Source organism: Solea solea, chromosome 3 (genome assembly GCF_958295425.1).
Source record: "Solea solea chromosome 3, fSolSol10.1, whole genome shotgun sequence".
Lineage (NCBI taxonomy): Eukaryota > Metazoa > Chordata > Actinopteri > Pleuronectiformes > Soleidae > Solea > Solea solea.
Window position 1 is genome coordinate 17,528,422 of NC_081136.1, and position 23,462 is coordinate 17,551,883.

At 38.8% G+C, this 23,462-nt stretch overlaps 1 protein-coding gene across 1 annotated transcript in view; it reads right to left on the reverse strand.

Moving 5' to 3' along the window:
• LOC131457184 (pyruvate carboxylase, mitochondrial-like) overlaps positions 1-23,462 on the reverse strand; it is a 329,828-nt gene that overhangs the window by 39,108 nt on the left and 267,258 nt on the right. Inside the window, exons 16-19 of the mRNA XM_058626042.1 lie at positions 17,259-17,415; positions 14,430-14,670; positions 12,804-12,971; positions 11,143-11,224 (exon numbers count right to left, since the gene is read on the reverse strand). Of these exons, the coding sequence (XP_058482025.1) occupies positions 11,143-11,224; positions 12,804-12,971; positions 14,430-14,670; positions 17,259-17,415 (648 nt within the window). The remainder of the gene's footprint in view (positions 1-11,142; positions 11,225-12,803; positions 12,972-14,429; positions 14,671-17,258; positions 17,416-23,462) is intronic.

Sequence of the window (23,462 nt, forward strand, 5' to 3'; positions counted from 1 at the left end):
GGGAGGGTGGATGAAGAAGGCTGTACATCGTATCTTTTGTTAAGAATTTCTTTATTTGGTAGTTAAAATGTATGTGTTATATGAAATAACGACAATGTTTAACCTTTGCAATGTTAATACCTTCAATAAAGTAGACTTTTGTTTTCTAATGGTCACATCTATAGCCATTTAACACTTAGTTAGCTATTTACTTCATTGGAAATACGAAATCGAGGCAGAAAGTAAAAGTTTTATAATAAGGTATGATGCACTATATAAAAACTGCCAATTCATACTTAAAACAGCAGTACGTATAACTTTGTGGTAGTTTTTCTGTGGTGATGTTATTATTCTGCCTCTGTTTGGTCTTTGTGATCAGAACATTATTTGTATGCTTCGTCCATTTATTTGAAAACCAGTAGTCCTGTGAAGAAAGCATTTTTTGAACAGTCGACTTCACATCTGACACTTTTCATGGCCACGTCTTTGTGTTTTCAGTCACAACTCCAAGTGTTTGCAGCTATCTCACTTGTCGCTGTCTTGACATATAATTAATCACTTCCTGGTTGCAGAGAGGCGTCACAAGACCCAAACACTGCTTTACTGAGAAACACAAAAGAGAGAGAGAGAGAGAGAGATGAGTTGTGCTGAAACAGCATTGTCTGACCACATTTGACATTTTGTTTGAGGGGAATGTTAATATATAAGGTCTGCACTACACTTTTAAATCTGAAATATGTCATGATATGTATGATAATTCTGACCTTTTTTACCCCCCAAAAAATAGGGTATTGGTGTGATACTGTATTTTAAATATGGACTTCTACCTGCAATTTTATCTCAACACTGGGTTTATGCCTTTACATTTGGTGTCTGATAATATAAAGAATATTTGGATTATATATTTTTTATTTTTAAAGAATACAGTACTCATTCAATGGGTATGGTTGTGTCTCAAAACCCAGCAAACTATGCCTGCCCTTACTCTGACAGCAGCTCACTTTTGGAGAACTCTTTAAAATTACATTAAGATGAGAAATCTTTGGAACTGTATATATTTTAAAGGGCAGAAAAGCTTGAACAAGCCTCAGCAACAGCGATGGTAAAATGCAATATTTGCCTGTGGGGGCTTGCATTCACATCTTGCTTTTGCCACTTGAGAGGTGCTGATTAAATCCCTGTGATATTTCGTGACCATAAAAAAATATCTTACTCATATTCATGTCAGCCTACTACAGCCAATGAAAGCAGATTAACCTGAGACACAAAAATCTGCTTCAAAGCCATGAAAAAAAAAGAAACGGTGTTAGACTGAGTGCCTGGGTAATGGTGATAAAAATGATGTGTTAATGAGACAAAAGCAAGCTTTTTACAACCAAAACAACTAAGTGACAAGCTTGAATTTTCGGATGTGCTTTCTGCCATGAACTTGGCAGGGAAATAGAACTTCTGTGAAATGATTGTGGAATTAATGTGGATGTTGTAGCTCTTCAAATTCAGATGCCTGCCAAGCTAGTCAGTATTTAGGTATTTAAGCTTCTGTTGAGAGAAATTACAGCTTCCATTTAAAAAAACAAAGTGACAGCAAATAATATTTTTCCCACCTCAAACTACATTTGATGATGTCATGACTTACAGTTCGCAGGCAAAACAGATGCAACTTTCTTTCAAAAAAGAGTGATAAAAATATTCAAAACACTGCATGACAATGTCGAGTTCCCTCCCCTTCTTTTTTGTTGGAAGAGGGGGAGGCGGCCGTGCACGCACGTGCGTTTCCACAGCAACCGATACCAACCAATGGTATGGAGAACACCGTTAAGCAAGCGTAAATCTGAGAGTTGAGTTTCGCTTGTCATGTCATTATCTAGCACAATGTTTTAGTAACTCACATGGCAAAGCCATTGAAGTGTATACAGTATATTTGCTTTTTTGACATTTGTCAAATCTGTTATGTTAGAGTTTTGAGAGTGAGAAGTTCAACTCAGACGACCCCCACAGAGCATAAGAGAGTAGTATATTACAATAGATTAGAGTTCATTCATCCAAACTGGGGATATACTGTACCTACAGTGTTGGAGACAAAAATGTGCTGCCAAATGTATAAAAACCATATGAAGAGGTTACTGGATACTGTGTTTCTTGTTTGTTGGTAAGCATGTGTATTAGTCTTTCAGGCACATAAGCATTTTCAATCCGTCCATAGATCAGTGATTTAAATGGCTACTTGGCAGTGATAAAGTACATCAATACAGAACTCATTAGCAGTGCAAACTCACTAGAGTGGGAGACGTGCAAACAGACATCAAATTGTGTACCTTCTCTAGACCGAAACACATACAAACAAAGTCACACACACAGATTGTGCTTGATGAGATGATGAGGGCTAAGCAAGATGCAGAGATGAAGACAGATGAGATACTCAGGGAGAAAAAGAGGGGAAACTCAAAGTCAGACAGATGAAGAAATGCGGAAGGTAAACAAGAAGCTCGCTGTGTTTTTAACTGACACTATCTCATTTTAGAAGCTGAGTGTGTCAACACACAAACAGGTAGGCCTGTCAAGTGTAGGTGTAGGATATGATTAGAGAGTGAAGGAGTAGAACGTGTTGATGAAGAGTTTGTCCCTAAAAAGAATGCCACCTTCGTTATATGGATCTGGAATGGCTTTTCTACCACATGAAGACACAGACGACAGTTACTTACAAAGTCTGCACAGACAGGGTTGGCTTGTCAGATGCGACAAACCTTTTCAACCACATGAAGACATTATAAGATTATAAGCCCAGTGACCACTCTGCTATGGGCTGCCCATCTGTTGAGAAATGTTCTTTGGCCTACATGCTCTCTTATATATTGTTTTTTTTCTTTTAGGGCTATGTCTTTCCATCGGGACATAGTTCAGTTCAGTTGTCTCATACAACATTCTCCATGGTGTGTTTGATGCACTGCTACATCATGGAGCTGAAAACTCTCCATCATTGAAATTCATGCTTGTTACACAGCAAAAGGCATTAAATGCCGCACCAAAGTGTCTCATCATTCAAGTGCAAACGTGTTTGTGAATATGCATGAATTTTCTTTTTTCTTGTTAACAAAATGCATGGATGTTTGCATAGAGTGGCTGACTGAAGAAATAAGCTGACAGCTCAAAGACTAATGAATTGATCAGTGAAGCCCTTCAGGACAGGGAGAGTCTTAGGGAAGATATCAAAGAATTGTAGGTGTGAACAGAGAGCATGTTTTAAAGAAGTGAAACAGGCATATTCACTGCTGTTTATCATTTTATTACTCAGTGAGAAGGAGGGATGAAAGGATGAACAGACCATGTGAAAGAAGTCAAAATGGCACAGAGTGGGACAGAGAGAGTAAAGAGGCAGCACAGGCACATTACTGACTGCTAAGAGAGGGAGAGAGAGGAAAGCAGTAAAAAGACTAAGGTCATAAAAAGTAGGGAAGTGTCCAAGGCAGCGCTCTGCTTCATTACAAAATAAGTGAGATGGGCAAACGGAGATGGAGGGAGAGCCGAGAGAGAGAGAGAGAGACAGAGATGAAAAGAGGAGACAAGCACAAGGTGACAGATATAAAAGAATCCAAGTGAGGAGGAGTTTGTCTGCATGTGTATGCATAATGCGGATAACCAGGGTCACATTAGGATAGAATATGGGTAAGCATGTGTGTGTGTGTGTGTGTGTGTGTGTGTGTGTGTGTGATCCTGCATCAGACTCAAGTGAAAGTCAAATTGAAATTCCACAGACAAACTGACGGTTGAAAACCTCCCAATCTTGAGAGACGACCTTGTCCCCCTTTCCCCCATTTTCTTTCCCAGTGTATTCTACGTTCACAAACGGATATTCCATGTCTACGGGAAGGGAGTTTATCTCACACACTGTCTCATGCAGGGTTTCTCAGTTTTCCTACACTGCCCAGAACAGTGTTAGCTCTAAATAAGATGAACCTGTTGCATGTAAAGAGGAAACAGCAGCAACAACAGGCTTCATACGTGTATTACAAAGACTGCTTCTTCTTCTGTGACAGATTTCCCCATGTGTGATCGTGATTTAAAAGTCCAGTGTGTAAAATCAGGCAGAATTTATTTAAGTTAAATAATTCTACAGATTTTTTTAACAAGTGCACGATCACCTAACTAACTGAAAGCTACATAGGTTTAACAACAAGCTCGAAAGGGAAGAGTGAGGTGAGTGATATTCAGCTGTGACATGAAACTACACCAATAAATGGTGATGCATTTTACATACTGTACCTTTAAGAATAAGACCCGGAGCCGCGCAAAATTGTCGCAGCGCAAACTCTCGAGCTGTCGCGACAATTTTGCGGAGTGCTCTGCAGACTCTTGTCAGGTGGAGACGCTGCAATATTAAGCTCCGAAACTCATCACAGTGTTTCAAAATAACATTATTAATGTGTCTACAGTGACAAACATGTGACAAACGATACAGATGCACCACGTACGTTTGAACCTATGTGGATAACATCAGAGAGGACATTGAAGACGAAACTGAGAGAGGGAGACTCAAGTCTTACTTTAAAGTCTTACTTTGAGCAAATGACTGAAATTCATTTTCCACAGATGAATCTTTTCTTTATGTAACAGCGATGGGATGATACAAAGAAAAGGTGCACGGAGTACGCACGGTTTTATAAATCAATTTCTTTGTGTACGTATTTTTCACATTTTGTGAGTATGCCCTCTTTCAGAATGAAAGCTTAGCACTCTTTCATACATGAGGCTCCTGGTGTTTTCATGCTGGTTGTTTGTCTGTTGACATGTTTTTCTTATTTAACTTTAATCAAATTAAAAATGTTTTAAAGAGTAACTCAACCCCAGCTGATAACCTTACATTGAATTTAATGAGGTTCTTGTGCTGTCTGATGACGCGAGAGACATGGTTATATTCAGTTGTGTGCTATTACTTTCTATAAAAGATTGTTCATATACGGATTGTAGAAGATTGTTTAATGTACAGATATTATATCCATATTGTGACATGAGACAAGATATGGTCTTAGATTTGGGATATCATCATATCGTGTTATGGTATCTCTGATGACTTTCCCTGGTTTTAAAGGCTGAATTAATAATCATATTTATTACAGTGAATTTGGGAAAAACACTAAATGTTATGAATTAAATATTAAATATTGATTATAAAAAACATGGAATCAAACTAAATTGACAATTTTAACATTAAAAGGCCAAATAAATAAACCAAGTATTTTCTGAAATGAAAGGTAATAACTGTATTTTTAGGTTATATCCCCATATACGAGATATATGGGGATATAACCTAAAAATATCCAAGTATTAGAATACTTATTTGATTTATATTGTGATATATATCAATATTGAATGATATAAGATTTTTTCCCATATCGGCCAGCTCTAACATAGCATTACTAGTATTACTATTCATGCACTTAAAACATAAATTCTTAAGGTAACATTCTCTTAATCACTTTTCCCCAACAGCAACTACTTCTGAATTAAAGTACCAAACAGTAACAACCTGCTTTTTATAGCCATAGTAGCCTGCACTACAGCAGGAGACAGAATACACACTGTGCAGTGTGAACATTGTTAACATAATTAACTGTGGTTCTGAGAAATGCAAATAAGCTATCAGATCAAGTTAGAAGAGCCGACTCAGTTTCCCCGATAGCATTTCTCTGCATATAAGCAGCAAACTTCACATCAGCTTTACTTCTTTTAGCCTGTTTTCTGTTCCTTCAGTTTTATCCACTGCTGTACAACTGGCTGCTTTCATATATTACCCCACTCTGCACCCTTCACTGTGGGTGGCAGAGGTCACACAGAGTTATCAGAGGAGGGAGGGGCTTTAGCTTTTTCAAAGCCCATGAAAACAACATAACAATAGCAGAACACAGTGGGGGGGCAAAGGGGGAATGAAAACACTAGAAATCCATCCTTCCACTTAATGTTCAATTCCCTGAGAAGATGGAATAAACAGTGGAGGTCCAGAGAAAGAGAGATAGAGAAACGCAGGCTTTTGATTTATACAACCACACAATGAAAATGAAGAGTACAAGACAAGAACATTTCTGTACCTGTAGGCACATATGGAGAACACTTATAACAATATTAAGCTTAGAAGTACCAGAAAGTTGACGATCAGAGAGGCTACAAAGTGAATTAAACCAAAAGAAGGAAAACATTTGTACCTTTTTCACCCTCAGGGTGCATAAGCACACATTCAAAAACATTACGTTCCCGAGAAAGAAAAGTATTTTCTGGGAATGTTTGCAAGAAGACGGTCAAAATGTAAATGATTGAGTCGACAATTATTGTTCATTTTTGTTTCTTTACAGAATTCACAACACCATAGCACTGTGAGTGTTGGAAAGTAATGAATTTCATTTTCTCGCGTCACTGTAATTAAGTAGGTCTTTTGTGAACGGTTTACTTTTCAGAATAAAAAGATCCCGTGTTGACACCACATCATAATTCACTTTACTACATCACAGAAAGAGTCCTCGCAAGCTCAGCGTGCTCCTGCTTATTAGCTTGGTAGAAATCATGCTTTGTTGTGTTTACAACATTTACAGTGTATTTCCGTGCGAGAAGAACCCCAACAAATCCTAGTCTCACGACTCCAGCTTTCCAGCTGTGTGGAAGTGGGCTGCGGAGCTCTGTGAAGCAGAGTAGTGTTTCCAGTCTGCCCAGCAACAGTGAATACTATTTTCTGATTGGCTGCTAGGTCGCTAAGTTCAAGACAGCTGTATGAATGAACTACATGGAGCAATCTGCCTTCGCGTCATCGATTCATAGATAACTAATTTATGTGCGGTGACTTTTATCACTTATGAGTGTGAGAAATGTCATGTGTGGCGTGTGAATTTATTAAAATGTGTGCGTCTCACGCTGCCACCAGAAATTACACAGCAAGCTGCCGCTGCCACAATTTGCGCTCGCTGTCACTCGATCATCACGCCCCCAGCGGTGCTCACTCACCCCTCCGACCCCTCCCCACTCACTGATAACCCCCTGCCCACTTTTTGTGGATGCAGTATTGTGCGGAGTCAGCCACAGAACAGGGGATTAGTTCCTCTTTAAGGTCCATGAGTGAGTGAAAAAGTTAAAGCATTTGTGACCTTTGACCCATTTTGACTGATACACTATGTATTAGGTGTAGTACATTTTAAACAAGCTTCTTTTTTACTTTAACTGAATTTTTTTTTTAACAAAAATAGTGGTACTCTTACTTCAGTAGAATATTTCAGTAGTCTTTCTACCTCTGGTGAATGTGCATATATGTCTTTCAGGGGACTGAATTGTACTTAAACCATAGGCAGAGTTAAGGTGTAACTAATATTTTAAGTAATGCAGTGAGATAACATGAGTGCGTGTGCTGTAATCTCCTTTATGTAAATAATAGGAGTTGCATTGAAATGTGTGATTAAATAATGGTTGTTTATGTTTTAGCAACCCCCAAAGTATGATTTTACTACTTTCATGGGGTTAAGTGATTTGCCCAAGGACACATCAGCATGTAGACTAGTTGAAAGATGACTGGCTCTTCCATCGTGCTACCGTTGCCCCAGAATGGAGGCTGGGAGGCACATGAATACAGCCATGGAAGTATGGGTGGATCCATGTAGTTGCCAGCCCAACTTTAATATATTTATATGTATTAAAACACATTTTCATAAGTCAATTATGGCTCCACAGAACCTCAGTCCTTCCTGTCTGTCCCAACTCTACAATATAAAATAAACACACATCTCCCAAACTGAATGGTTTTACCAAGCTCACTACATCACTACGATGCCGTCTGATGGCACATACATCTGTCACTTTCTGCAAGGGTACAGGTTAAGTGTTTAATATTCATATTGTCTTGGTAACAGCATCAGGAGAGAGCTGATTAAATGCCGCAGGGAGACGCCGTTACTGAGCTCCGACACGCCTGACACTAACACACCTGGGTAAAGTCGCTTCATATTCACACAGTCTTCAACGTTTAAGTGTTACGGGCGACTTAATTGATGCTGTAACTTCCATGTCACCGCCTGTCATTCTGCTGCAGTGCACTTATTTCGTTTTTGATCGAACACGGGCTGTTTACATGATGACACAAACTGATCACAGCTAATTATTGCCTTTCAGATTAAGACACGCAACAATATCCTCTGCCCCACTCCTGGAGCCTAATGGCACACCAAGAAAATATCTCTAGATCCGTCACTGCCTGGGAGAAGCCTTTACATGTTCCAGGGAGATTCCTCAAAGCAGAACCTCAAGGCTGTACTGAGTACTAGTAGATGTACTTTATAAGCATATGAGTAAATACAGTATGCTTCTAATCTGCGCATATTTTATAGATGTATTTTGACACATCTCCCTGTTTTTCATCCTCAAAGAACTGAACTATCACTAAGTTGCATGCGTTGCTCTTTCTTAAATTAGTGATGCACTTTGTGATTAATTGATTAGCTAATTGATTTTCCCCCACATGAGGAGTAATTTTTCAGACGGAGAAAAATAATTCTTGTTAAGACTTGTGCATTAACAGGGATGTGCCATGTTTTATTTATAACTACGGCACATTAACAACAAAGTCAGACTTTAATATGCAGACTGCAGCTTTATTCTGAAACCTTTATTTATTATTATTCTGTATTTAAGTCTATCTACACTCAACGCTCTGTAATGACAAAGCCAAAACAGGATTGTACCAACGCCTATTGGAATTTGTCCCAGTATGCCAGGTGGTAATTTCTGGCATGTATGACAGTAGTACGCTGAAGATCAGAGCCAAACTCAGACTTTACAGTCTGTGAATACACTCTGCTGCTGGCATTATTGTATTTTTGATTTTGATTTTGCTGCTGGCCTTATTAATAAAATTAGACATCCTCACTGACTCTGATCCCTCTTGAGGACACTATGCATTACATTAAAGCTCACACCTCTTGCAAATCTATTCTGCAATGCAACTGTAAAAGTATTCATTTGTATATCAGTGTATTGTATCCTTTTATTTATTTTATCCTTTATTGTCTCTTTTTTTTTGCTAATTCTTGTTAACAGTTAAAAAAAACTACAAGAATTAGCAGAATTACATAATTCTGCCTTAATCTTTATTGATCCCAAGTCCCTTTAATCTTCATTTTAATTTGTGAAAGGATGAATTGCCAGAGTAAAAAAGAAAATTGAATGGTTCAATAGATGTGTCACTGATTTTTTTTCTATTTCATTGTATTTAAATTTTTTCCTTTCTGAATGAATCTCCTAATTAACCTTTTTCCCTCTCCCATTGTTGATGTGCCCTTTCCTACTGAATGTGCATTGAAAGGATCTCCTCCCACGCGGATCATTGGTGAAACCGAATATACAGTAAGTGTAGAAACCACAACTGATGATAACCTTGAAGAAGAATTACTGGGGCTCAAGTGGTGAAGTCGTGTAGGCAAGAGGCTGATTTGCTGTTTTCTCTACGTTTACCCTGCTGCTTAGCTATTTGCAGACATATATATGTTCCCAAATACTTACAATCGCTGCAAGGAGTTATGAGGGGGTTGGTTGAGACCAGGTTATATCAGTTAAAGGATGCTTGTATCACACATATATGTTAGTTATGGAGGTCTACTTACATATATTAACTTGTTTTCATGGTTAAAAACCTACTAGTCACTGCAAACGAGCCGATCAAAATATCTCCTCACTCCTCGTTTCAGACCAAAACCACACCCCCAGAACGTGGACTGTGTTGTGATTGGCCAGCCGACGAGAGCTTTCCCACTGTCCTGTGATTGGCCAGGTACCTGGAAGTGACGTAATAGATAGGCCAGCTCTCAGATACACAGCTCCCCCTCTGGCACGATGGATGCTCTGCATCTCAGCAGCTACAACAAGAGTAGTTCTTCTTCTGTGGTTGAATGTACGCAATAGGATGTGCCCGGACTAGTGCCACACCAGGAAGCGCTATGGTGGTGAGAGGAGTGGTGAGGATTTCTGATGACAACATCAATTTACGGAAGTGCCGATCCGCTTCGCAGAGCCCAGGAAAACAATACAACACTATTTTCTCAGCAGTGGCTGAACTGTTTGTTCTGAAACTTTAGGGTTTTATAAACGAGGTAATGACGCAGATACACACACAAACGCAGCGTTAATTGGAGCTTCCGGTCTATGTGGCCTTAGCTGGTGAGAAATTCAAATTCTCACCAGCTAACAGCTGCCATAGACTGCTACGATAGAAGAAGCCGATGATTAACCCTATCAATAACAATAATAAAAACAGGCAGAACAAGGGTGGGTGGTGACTGACACAGCATCACCATTTGGTCCTAATAACTAGTGTCCTGCTATTACAGCACTGGTCAAAGTTATAACAATACTGGTGAACTATTACATTATTAGATTCTGCAAAAAACTATGTAACAACTAGAGATGCACCAAAAGTTTGGTGTTTGGTTTTTTTCCGTTTTCACTTTCGGCCAACAATTTTCATTTCGGTTTATCCCTAGTAACAACTTATTAGCGGGTTTTATTTTTTTTAATACTTTTTATGAAATTATTACGTAATGTTTATGCAATTAGGAGTTATTCTATTAAATCTATTACATTATCAGGTTCAACATGCCATGTACGCTAAAGGCATTTTGAATTTGTATAAATCATACAGTGTGCATTGGATTGAGTCAAGCATTTTTGACTGAAGACACTTTTTCACCGAGCCAATGAATCCTTCACAGATAAGAATAAATACAGCACACCTGAAGTATTTAAAGAGCATGTGTGTGATCGGCACAAAGACCCAGCAGCTCTTCCACTCAACTGTCCTCATCCTCTGAAATGTTTATTCCGTTTTCTTGTTGCTGTGTTTGTTCTGCACCAAATACAAAGGTACATTCCTCATATACCAGCAAATACTTTATCATAAATAATTATAATAATAATTTAACTGATTCTGATATGCATAATTATGCATAGGCATAATGTTGAATAACTCACAATCAGACTGGGTTAGGGTAAGATTTAAGACATGGAAAATACATTTAAACATTAAATGTTCAAATGTAGTATGGGGGCGAACACGTAACATAATGGGAATGTGTTTATGATCAAAATGACTCAGTGAAAACAATGACAAACACAATCAGTGGTGTTTCACTGCTCACTTACCAGTGTCAATCTCTGTCCCCTTTGTGCAAGCAACAATGGCTCCCATGCTGGGCTGAGAAGTCATACCCGCCATCGAGTCCACCTACAGAGAGACAATCAATATTAATATAGTTTGAATAAAAGCCCTAATCATTGTGAAATGACATTACACCTTAATGGATTGATTCTACATAAAGTGCCATGTACCGTTGTTGTTTTTTATCATATGAGTAGTTGCTTCCTGTAGTGTTTGGACACTAGTCTATTATTGACTCTGTATAAGTAATCAACAGGTATTCAGTATCATGTCAACTGATAATTAGATGATACTTACATACAATTAGTCTATAAGTTGTTGTTTCAAGTGTTTCTAACACTAACCAGTGTGTATGGGGGAAAAAACAACTGCCAGTACTGATTATTCATGTTTTTAACAAGTAAAAGAAGATGTAAATCTATTTATTTAAATATTTAGCCCATATTAAAGTAATTAAAACTGGACTTATCTTACACATTTTGCCAACTTGCATATTTCCTATTCCTATATATCATGAAAAATTCCAACAATTATTTAAACTTTTATTTGGTGTCCTGTTATTCTGCTGTTCCTCCAGGACAGACAAGAAGTCAGTGAACATACCTCATGAACATTAGTGCAAATACTCACTGTTGTTGTAAATAAAAATAAAAACTCTGGACACTCTCGTGAGCATGGGTGAATGCAACGTCAAGTAGTGCACCCATGGAAATTACACTCTGTTCAAAAATAAGCTAAGCAGAATACCGACATCTCGTGAGAAGTAATAAATAAATAACGGTACTTCAAATAGTACCAGACAGTACCGGGCCACTTCAAGTACTGACCCCATACAAAAGTGCCTATTGCCTATCAATAGTATTTTAGCAGTGTTTTTAATTTAATTAATTTAAATAGTCCTCTGTATATTATGTGTCAGCATCTTATTATCTACTTCTGATTTGTCACTTAAAAGTGAACAGGAGAGAAAGTGTCAACTCATTTTCTCTTGACTGAATATCTGATTCAAAAGTAGACAAAATAAAGTGACACACAACGTGCATTCCAGCGCCATGTTATTATTGAGAGTGAAGGTACAAACAAATTATTTTATTTCTATTTTTTTTTTAATGGGTCTGTCGGACAGTCGGTTGTTTGTTCCACTCAGTGCTACAAGGAACTGAGTGTCAGAGTGGCACACAACTGCAAACACAAGCCGACAGTTTTAATGAAAGTGCCCGTGCTGGCACCGTGCGTCAGTGAACACGCCGAGGGAAATGTTATTGGCTTCAACCATTCTTTTTTCTGTCTTTGTTTCGGTGACATTTCACGATGCAAAGTGCAGAGGTTGGGATGAAATTCATATTTGGTTGATGCTTCTTATGCCTCACACTTTGTCCTGAACACAATACATTAATTTGAACATTAAGGTTTTATGATTTACCTTTCACAATGGCGTTAATTATGTTGCAGAGCACACAAACAAGAAAAGTACAACATTTAAAGCCACCTTCATTTTTAATAATAATGGTAAACATCTGAATTTATATAGTGTTTTTTTAGTGTTGATGACCTCTTAAAGCACTGAACAATGCACTTCTGCCATTCACCCACTCACATACATATTCAGCCATCAATAATAACGCAAGGAATCATTAATACTCACGGCCACATCGACTACATCAGCTCCAGCCTGAGCACAGGCCAGCATGGCGGCGACACCGGCTCCAGCTGTGTCATGTGAGTGCACATGGATGGGTACATCTGGGAAACGGTCTCTCAGAGCGCCAATCAAAAGCTTGCTCGATTCTGGCTTCAGTAGCCCGGCCATATCCTGGTGACAGAAGAGAAAGGCTTGAAGGAAACACACAATATTTCACATATAATTAAGTTGAATAACAAAGGAACAACAATTTAGATGTGTTTAAAGAGTCGTTCCCCAATTACAATATTGGATATAGAGTAATGGACCAAGTGGCACAAGATTAATTCAAACTACTTGTCTTTTGCCTCATTAGAGAGAAAATGTGCACACAGCACTGGTTGAAGGATGCTCATAAAAACTATAGAGCACGTCACAAATATAATTAGATAATTTAATGGAGCAAATACTGACATCCTGAAAGCCACCAGGACTGAGAAAGAAGGTTAAAAGAAGGGTATTGATGACATACGTGAAGGAATCACTATTAAATCCAAATAAACACAGATTATTGAAGATTAAAGTAAATTTAAAACACCTTTTAGGAACTTACTTTTGTAAGTACTCATCTACCACTATTAAAAAGAGAGCGCGTTTGAATTAATCTGACTCAAAAACCATTCCTTTCGTCACACTATTGTAGGTTTTATAAAGCAAAGATTAACTAACGAAACACAAGAAGGTTTCACATTCTTGGAAGGTTGATTATAATCTTTAAATCTTGACTAATATTAACAGACGTTTGCAGGCAGAGCTGTGATGTTTAGCTGCGCTCGCTTTGAAGAGCCTTGTATTCCCTCAAGTTATAGAGCATGCTCATTTCCTTTTTTTAAATACTTCACCTCATTAGCTGTGGAAGCTTTCTGTGAAATTGACACCACTGTGCGTTATGGTTCAAACTGCGTTAGAGCATGAGTTTATCTCGCCACGTCTGAAAATATGTTTTCATGCCTGAATAAAGGAATTAATTAAACGTGTGCAGTATCGGTCTATTTGTTTTGATTAGCAGCTGAAGGACACTTTAATAGCAACAAACCAAAAAAAATAAAAACTCAGCTGTGTTCAACGGTTCAGGTTCAAAATACATATGTGGATGTTTTTTGACATGACACATTGGTGAGGTTAGTGACTGGTTATTGGTAAACCCAACTAACGTCACAGCATCAACAGAATTAGCAGCAGCGGTAAATGTTGCATATTTAAATAGATTGAACACAGATTGAGAGTTGGATTTAGTCACACACAGCAGCCTGATTACATTACTATTAGTTTACATATTAAATACAAATAGGTTTGTCAGGATTTAACACAGACACCGGATAGTAACACAGAGACGAGGTCTAACCCACTTAAGGAGTCCCATCATATTTTCACCCAAATGCTATGCAGATTGTACATAGCTGAATACATACATACATACATACCAAAAGAATATGTATAAAAACGTGAAATAACGGTGTTTTAATGGTAGGGAGTTCCACTTGGAGACAAACGGATGAACACAGTGCTTGTTGTGGAACTCTGAATAGTAGTAAAAAGCTCTCATGGCAACTACTTGAAGCACTCCATCTTGGTGATTTGTCTTCTCACCTTGATACAGAGGATGTGGGTTCCAGCTTTGACGAGCTCGTCGGCCAGCTTCAAATAGTAGTCCAGGGAGTACTTCTGTCTCATGGGGTCAGACACATCGCCCGTGTATGAGATGGCGGCCTCCACTACGCCACCTGCAGATCCAACCGCCTCCATCCCCAACAGCATGTTTGGCAGGTAGTTAAGGGAATCGAAGACACGGAAGACGTCCATGCCGTTCTCCTTGGCCACCTCGCAGAACCTGGAGGAGGTGCGTTGTTAATCAACATTTCATTCAAAATATATTCAAATCCAAGGTAATGCTGCAAGATTATCACATTTATGAGTTTGTCTTTGTGCACTGTATTCCAGATAATAGCACAAGGTTTGGTATAAACCGTTTATATCCATCTCAATATCACCACTCATACATATTGCTGTACCTGTGTTAATACAATTTTTGCACTATTTCCATGAAAAGTGGGTTTTACACAGCCTGCAGGAGCCCACAATAACTCTAGAGAAGCACAAACCCAGCCTCATTATCCGAGCTGCTAGCGGTAAATCCCTCCTTCGCCCTTGTATCTTAATCAGATTTTTCATAACTGGGGTGAGAGCGGTGTTTCTGCAAATGTAATATTTCGCCACGCAGAGCTTTGGTTTTGGTAAATAAACAGACACTCCTCATGTTCCATGAGAGGATTAGCAATGCAACATCTGCATATCCGGTATTCATTTAGCGCGACAACGCATCCAAGTGCTGTCTAGTGGAAATTGTTTGACACCAACACACTTGTGCTGTCCTACATACTGGACTCAGAGCTGAAGTGAAGTGATCACTATTCACTTCCTTCAGGTAGATGTAGTTAGCGATCACATGACCCTTTCAAATCCCCAGGTATTTGAGATGGGTTTTCTTGCTGAGTGTACAGTACTGTGACCCTGTGGAATCCACTTTAAATCAATGGATTTGAATGGAATGAAATTAGACTTTGATTTGATTTGGTTATTGGAGACGTTCGGGCCACTCGGCCGCGGGCGAGAGGAGTGACAGGAGTAAGAGGAGGATGGAGAGGGGTGGGGGGGGGGGAGGCTGAGCAAACAGATCAAAGCCATTAATCACAGTTGTGCACATTTTCTGTGGCACTGCCCCTACGGGACACAGAGTGAGGGCGGTGATGAAGAGCAGTCAGTGAAGAAAAGGAAGTCAAGAGAGGGAAAGAAGTGTGTAATACACAGAGATGAATGGAGGCAGATTTATAAGAGGACAGATAAATAAAGAATATCTGAAAGGAGGAGCGATACAAAAACAGGGGGAATCAGAGATCTCTGAATGTGTGTGTGTGTGTGTGTGATTTTGTGGCAATAGAAGCTGCATTAGTCATAAAGTCACTACTAATTTTCCTGAGGTGAGGAGATCTATCTATCTATCTATCTATCTATCTATCTACAGTATCTATCTATCTATCTGGTGTGTGTCCTTGAGTTCTGTGTGGAAGTGACTGCAGGTGCTTGAGTAAACATGAGTCACCCACATCATTGAGACAACTTATGAATTCATTTGTTAAAAAACAGTGTGTTATAGGAGTGTGTGCATGTGTGTGAATCAGCACACTGAGCGACACAAAACCGACTTGACATGATTAAACAGGTGTGCTACTTGTGTGCCTCTGACTATATATGCAAGAAAGAAAGATTTATAAGATACAGGAGAGCATGAGAGGACAATAATGCAATCAAAAGTCATGACGCTTTAGGAAATGGACAATCTCCATCTGCTGGGAAGCGAGAAAAGGTGGGGTTGAAAGCTCTGCAAACAGGAAGATATATGAACCCTCTGTTAATCTGTTTGTTGAAAGTAGACGGACTGATATAGAGATATAGATGTATGTCAGTTTGAGTGTTTTTGAAAATTAGGTTAATTAGGAAAAGTTCTCAGATTTTTTAGCTTCTTAAATGTGAATATTTTCTGGGATGTTTTGTAGCTTATAACCAGTAAATCAATAAAAGAGAATCATTTGGGTTTGAGGACAAAATAAGACATCATTATTTCCAGGTTTGGATCAACATTTTCTGGCATTTTCTAGACCAAAAAAAACCAAATTGATTAATCGAGGAAATAATCGACAATGAAATTAATTGTATGTTGCAGACCTAATCATTTATGTCAAGCTTCTCTTAAGGTAAGATTCTGTAGAAGTTGTTTAAACTGAGAAGAAGGAAACATGCTTAAGAGCAAAGGGAAGACCAAAAACAACAAACAAAACATTTCCTAAGGATGAACATGTGGATTGATTGGTTAATCTTGCATGGAATACTGTCCAACATATGGGATTAAAACTAGACAACAAGAGCCATGATCGTGTCACTGAGACACATATATACATGTGCATACAGATTAAAATAAGCGTGAAGTGAAATAAAAATCTCAATCCAAAGAGAACTGTTTCAGAAAAGATGTCCCTGATAAAAAAATAGATACTACAGTATCTACCTTGTTAGTAACTGTCGCCTGTTTTTATTCTTATTGAGTGTGTGTGATTATTCAAGGGTTGCATGAAACTTCAATTATGTAAAATGCCTTGATGAGCTCACAGGAGGAAACTGAATTATGTATAAAGTTGATGGTCACTCATGTTGTTTCCATGGAAACAAACCAGTTGGCAGACAATGAAGCATGAGAAGCAGCAGCTGGTTTTAGGGAAAATCTTGTTCCGACTGTTGTTTTTCAACAACCCAGCCCTTAGTCATGAATGCCCATTGTAAGACTCTGGTTGTTAATTGACATGTAAACATTTGATTGAAGGCTAAATAAAACGTGGGAGTGTGTGTGATGTATGAGTGACTCACTTGAAAACAGCATTATCGGGGTAGTTGGTGTAGCCCACGGCATTGGCTCCTCTCAGCAGCATCTGGAAAGGGACATTTGGGATCAAAGCTCTCAGCTCCTGGAGCCTCTTCCATGGGCACTCGTACAGGAAGCGCATGGCCACGTCAAATGTAGCACCTAATAAATACAAATACAGGGGGGGTGGTAGTTTACTTCAGACATCATCTCAGACCTCATCTGTCATCCAAACTTTGATCTAAACTTTAGGCCCAAAAACTTACATTTCAAACTTTACCCTCAAACACACATTCTTGTACCAGATTCTTAGTGAGGACACTTACGGGACATAACGCATCCTTTATAGGTGTGACAGACAGCCAGGACATTACATTGACTTAGATTCATTTCCCGGGGACTTCCATTCATTTGGACAGCCTAACCACAGCATTATCAATAACCTTAACCATAACCAGTTAATGCCTAACCCGAACCCCAACCATAACCCAACCACAATTCAAATCTTAGCCCTAAAATGAACCAGTTCCTCAGAAATGAGGTTCTGCCTCATTAGGACCGGATTTTGGTCTCCATGAGGACAGGTCCTGTTAAGGTCAGTGACGTGCTTCCATGGCTCTACTTGCCTCACCTCGGCACAGTTAAGTTGCGTTTCCACTAGCATAGTACCTGGTACCAGGTCATTTTTTTAGTACCTGCTCTGGCCAGGTTCTGACATCACGCATCGTACCTACAAGTAGGTGACATCGCCAGACTGCCGGGTTAGGGTTAGGGTCACAGGAACCCACACAGAAATCAAGCCAAACAGTGCCGACTGTAGATCAGTTAAAAAGACTTAACAATCCTAAAAATGTGGGTTAATCGCCAACAATTACCAGGGAAATGTCTAAAATATTAATATGCAACAGAGGAGTCTGGTGTATTTAGTGACAGCACTGCTGGAGTCTGTGCGCCGATCATGGAGGAAGTACTGAACAAATATTTTTAGTTAAGTGATTTGATTCAGTTACACTGAAAACAACTGCTTTACGTCAATGTGTGTGTGTGCGTGTCACGTATAAAATGAAGTCACCGCAGTTTCGCGCAGCCGAGCAGTAATGACTCCGCCCACATTGAGTAGGCACTTTTTTTGTAGTGGAGATGCAACCTAAACTGTGCCGTGTTGTGTTACACAAGCACCAGAGGCCACGAATCAGATAGTGAATGATTTTATATTTTATAATCATTGAGAGAAAGGCTATGATGAAAATTACTATAATTAATAACCTTCGGGAGAGTGATAAGAACATAATGTAAGGATACAAAAGTTGTCTACTGCCTTTAAAGTTACTTTAAAGTATAAAATGTGTTGCGATAGCAATCTCTCATTTTCCATTCCATATAGGAGTAGATTAGCAAATCTCAAACCCGTTTATCATATCAGCCAGAAGTATTGAAGCTTCTAGTGGGTTTCTGCTGATCCAACAGTGTTGTCATTACATTTCATTCCTCAGCACTCAGATATTTAGACACGCAGAGAATACTGAGCACTTCCTTATTGTAGGAGAAGCAGAGATGACATTAAACAAATCTTGTTTTTGAATTCTAATTTCTCTGATATGGATTTCAGTCCACCCCAGCAACTCTTACAGCATTGATTCAAAGCAATCATATCTGATGTCAAACATTAGTATCACTGTTTCATATGAAACCGCAATGCTGAGTGAGGAATTCATACGGCACAGCAGAATTTACTGGAATCATTTGATAACGGGAATGAAGACTGACAGCTGGTCCCACTTGCAGGACATTAGGTGCAGGCACTGCTGTAGCCTGGAGAACAGGCAACATCCAATCTGTCATGAGGATGTACTGAACCAAGTCAGATGGATAGATAGAAACAAGTCCTTTTTTCACAACCACTACTTGTTGCTGGCAACGTTTTCAACCAGCTTGTGTAACATTTTAAAGATAGAGGAGAGAAAAAGGAGTTATTTTGGGGGTAAGCTATCTCCTTGAATAGGTGTGGGAGTACATGGTGTGTTAGGGTGAAGTAGATTTTACATAAAACTCAATGACAAAACAGTTTGTTAAGTCTTGTATTGGCAAACTCTTTATCCAAATCCCCCCCCCCCCCCCCCAGTGGAAAATACTTGGGTCTTGGGTCCATAAAGGAAAGTCCATGATACATATAAATGATTAATATCTATAATTTGATTATAAGCACATTCTCAGCAGATATCAGCATTTTTTTCTGAAGTTTCCAATTATCCTGCAGATCAATTTTTATGTTGTCTGTGAATTGCTGCTGGAATGACTAATTTTCTGAGGTTTATTTTTCATCACCTGAACCCCAAAAAGCACTGCCTGTCTCTACCTGTCTACACGCCAGTGTAGAATGGTAACTCAAACAACTTCATCGAATTACGCGACATGTCACGGAGAAAGGGTCACAAAACGCTGGACACTTTCTTTTTTCCGAAGTCGAAGGAGCACTGGAGGAGACGATGAGCCTGCTCGTTCAACCGCTGACCACGGGGAGTGCACCGCCATCGAGCCGACATCAGCCGAGCCGCAGGTCGATCATGAGGCAGAGCTAGTGCGAGCTCGCACGGTTTAGTGACTAAACCGCAATCACTGCCAGTGGGCAACACAAGGATCCTCAACCAGAGTCTTAATTGAAGCTCCTTGTACAACTTATAGGCATGATGTGCTAAACGCACATATTGGCTCTCTACACCATCGCACTAACATTGAGATGGCAGCAAGCAAAAGTAAAAGTAAACAATAAATACTGTAAATATATTACACTGACTGAAATGAAATATCCAAAAGCTTTCATGTTTTTCATGTTCTAGGCTTATCAATCACTGAAGCCTTTGAGCCATTGATTAACATGGAGCACACTAATAATTCATTGGTGGGTTTAAATGCCTTTACTGGCTGCTTAAACATGAAATTGCCAGACATACAAATTATGGATTATGCCTTGCTTGATCTTACCAAATTACTTGGCTGTGACTACTTCTCCAAACTTCAGGTAAATTATTTAAATGTATATTTTGTGGTATTGACAAAGTTTTCAAAACATTATAAATGGTATGTGTTATGTTACGCTTTCTTTTTTTTTGTTAGACTCTATAGTTGGTGTTTAAGTATTGTTAATAAATGTTTTACAACAACACAAAATAGTCATAATTTCCCCTGACAGGCCAGGCATAGCAGGTTTTCTGGGGGAAACCCTGATGTAACATATAATATAAGGCTTTAATGGAACAGACAAAGTGCTGTATGAACTTCTTCCACAGCAAGGAAGAAAACATGCTGCAGAATTAAATAAGCCTTAAATTTGATGAAGCCACATGGCTGTTCATTTCACTTTGTTTGAAAATAAACTTACAGAAGATCATCCAGTACCAGGGAAGTGTCTCATCTATGTAATGCAGATAAAAATTCCAAGTTAGTGTCCCACGTAACGGTTGATATAGTTGCCAACTTATATGAATGCATTGTTTAATTTCATTCATTCATTCAAATGTCAATTCCAAGCGACAGCACAAAGTTACGTTATAATAAGAGCTCACTTCCTCCCCTTTCACTGCTGTGGAACGACCCTGACATTTACATCTGTTATCAATAGTCACAAGTGTTCACACGACATTGTCAAGAAAGCAAGCTCGGAAAATGAAGAAAACTGTTCACAAATACACACATAAACAGGAAGTTGGACCATTAGTTACTCCCACATTCAAAAATAAGGTCTATAGAACAGACTCTTACATGTTTACACATCACTAAGACAGCTCATTTTCAACACTGATTACACACCCACAGACACTCACATGGTGGCAACGTCAATGACATTCTGAAACATGAGTGGAGAAACACACTGATAATGGCCACTTCTGTAGTGCATGATGGGACACTGAACAGTTTGATGAAGTAGGACTAGGCAATATGGCTTATGAATAATATCTTAATATTATATATATATATATATATATATATATATATACATATATATACTGTAACGAGCTGGGAATTCATAGTGACTCGTTGGTTCTCATGTAGTTTAAGTGTGCTGAGAAAATATACACCTGTGAGTTTTATCAAACCTGTTTTCTTGTCACTATGGTGGTTGGATGTTGTAATGAATGTACTGTTTTTGAGTTATTAATGTGAGAATTTGAACATCATCTTCAAGAGTTGCTGTCTTGCTTGTCAAGGCTGTTATGTGAGTCGCGCTCAAGCTGTTTGTTTAGTGAGATGCTGAGATGTTAAGTGCATGTAATTGCGATATTATTCACAAGAGCTTTGCATTTGGTTGTTTTGCTGACATTATATGTCCTTATGATGTCCCTCAGGTCTTCATTGGATCCTCTATTTTACCATCTGTCAAGTCTGATACAATAACTTTATATGCAGTGTTTAAGACCATGCATTAAATTCTTGGTTTAAGCCACTGTTTTTGGGAATTAAAAAGAAAAAAAGAATACCCTAAAAACGATTATATATATTATATTATATATTTTAGTTATTTAGATCTGCATTACATATTTAAAATTCAGTTGTTTACCTTTAATTTTAGATGATGTCTGGTTTCTTTTTCTATGTGGATTCCATATATTTTTTACAACAACATTCATTCTAATTTAGTACATTTTTGTCTTCATGTCATAACATCAGTACTGGAAAGACATCACAGATGCCACATCAGGGTGTGGCAATATGTAGAATCTAAGACCATATCTTGTCTCATGTCATGATATTGCTATAATGCCCAGCCTTGCATCTTAAAATAGCTTTATTTAGGCAGCTCTCTCCTGCTCTGTCATCACAACAATACATTTGCTGAGAAAGAATGACGCTTATCTCACCAGTTGTAGGGGCAGAGCTTTGTCTCAATACCAAGGTGCATTGAAGTTGTTCTGATGGCACTTTACCAGAACACTTTGCATCTATTTTCCCCACTAATTTGTCACCCGTGCACAAAAACAGTGTGTGACCTGGTTCATATTACTGTATCTCCAGTGTTGTAGTGCGGAATGCTATATCAGGAAGGGACTTAATCCTCAGAGGGCTTGCACAGGCCTAATCTCTTCAATGATTCATTCTGCCTTTAAGCAGCTGAAACATGTGAAAGCAATATTCCCTTATCTAAGACCCTTCTGCGTGGAAAAGAAAAAAAGAAAAAAAAGAATTGTGTATGGGAACAATGTGTCGGGCGTAACAGTGTTCAATACTCACGTCATTATCTAACCCTGTTTGCAATTTATTTTTGGCTCCGCATGAGTTCAGCACAGCCAGGCATGATATTCTTTTTTATCTCTGATCACTTTTTAATAAAAGTACATTGTTTAGAGACCTTGTATCAAGAGTGGCATGGGAGCAACTTCCTGCTGCGGTCATTAAGGGATTCATGAGGAAGTGTTTAAAGGTACATTTGCAAGCTGCCACTGTAGCGTATCAGTGTGTGTGTGTGCTGCACCATGCTAACCATCGCTAACACAGTATGGTTATCCTTCATGTCGATATGTGGTGAGAACATGGCTGGCAGCTGGTGAATCTTTCTGCACATATTATTCTGGGATATGGTTTGCATTATTTTTGGGACATGGGACATACAGAAGCGTAGAACTTGTTCTAACGAGATCGTTTCCTGCTGTGTGGCTGTCACCCTCGACAACACTCATTCATTTCAAGCACAAATAAATAAGACAATTTCGGTCAGTATATTTCCACCTAAGATAGTCATTTTCCACTCATCTCACTGATCCTCCCATCCGCCTGACTGCTATGGGGGCCAGAGCCTTCAGTTACTCTGCCCCCCCCGGCTCTGGAATCCCCTCCAATCTGACATCCGTAACATTGATTCCTTTTCACCTTCAAATGCTGCCTGAAATCACACTTATTTCACTTTGATCATTTCTCATCTTTTCTCATCTCATCTCAACTCCAGCTTCACATAATCTTATACAGTCTTTAATGTAGTTATTTTTAATGTACTGATTATTGCTGTCTTTTGTTGTTCTCATATTGTTTTAAGCCGGTCTTGTAAAGCGACCTTGGCTCTCTTGAAAGGCGCCTATAAACAAAATGTGTTATTATAATTGTCATAAGAAGTGCACACAATTTTACTATAAACATGTGCAGTGGAATGAATTGAGAAACTGAGGAGCGAGAGAGTTCATGTTGCAGCTTGTTATAACGAGAAACTTTCTTCTCTGTGG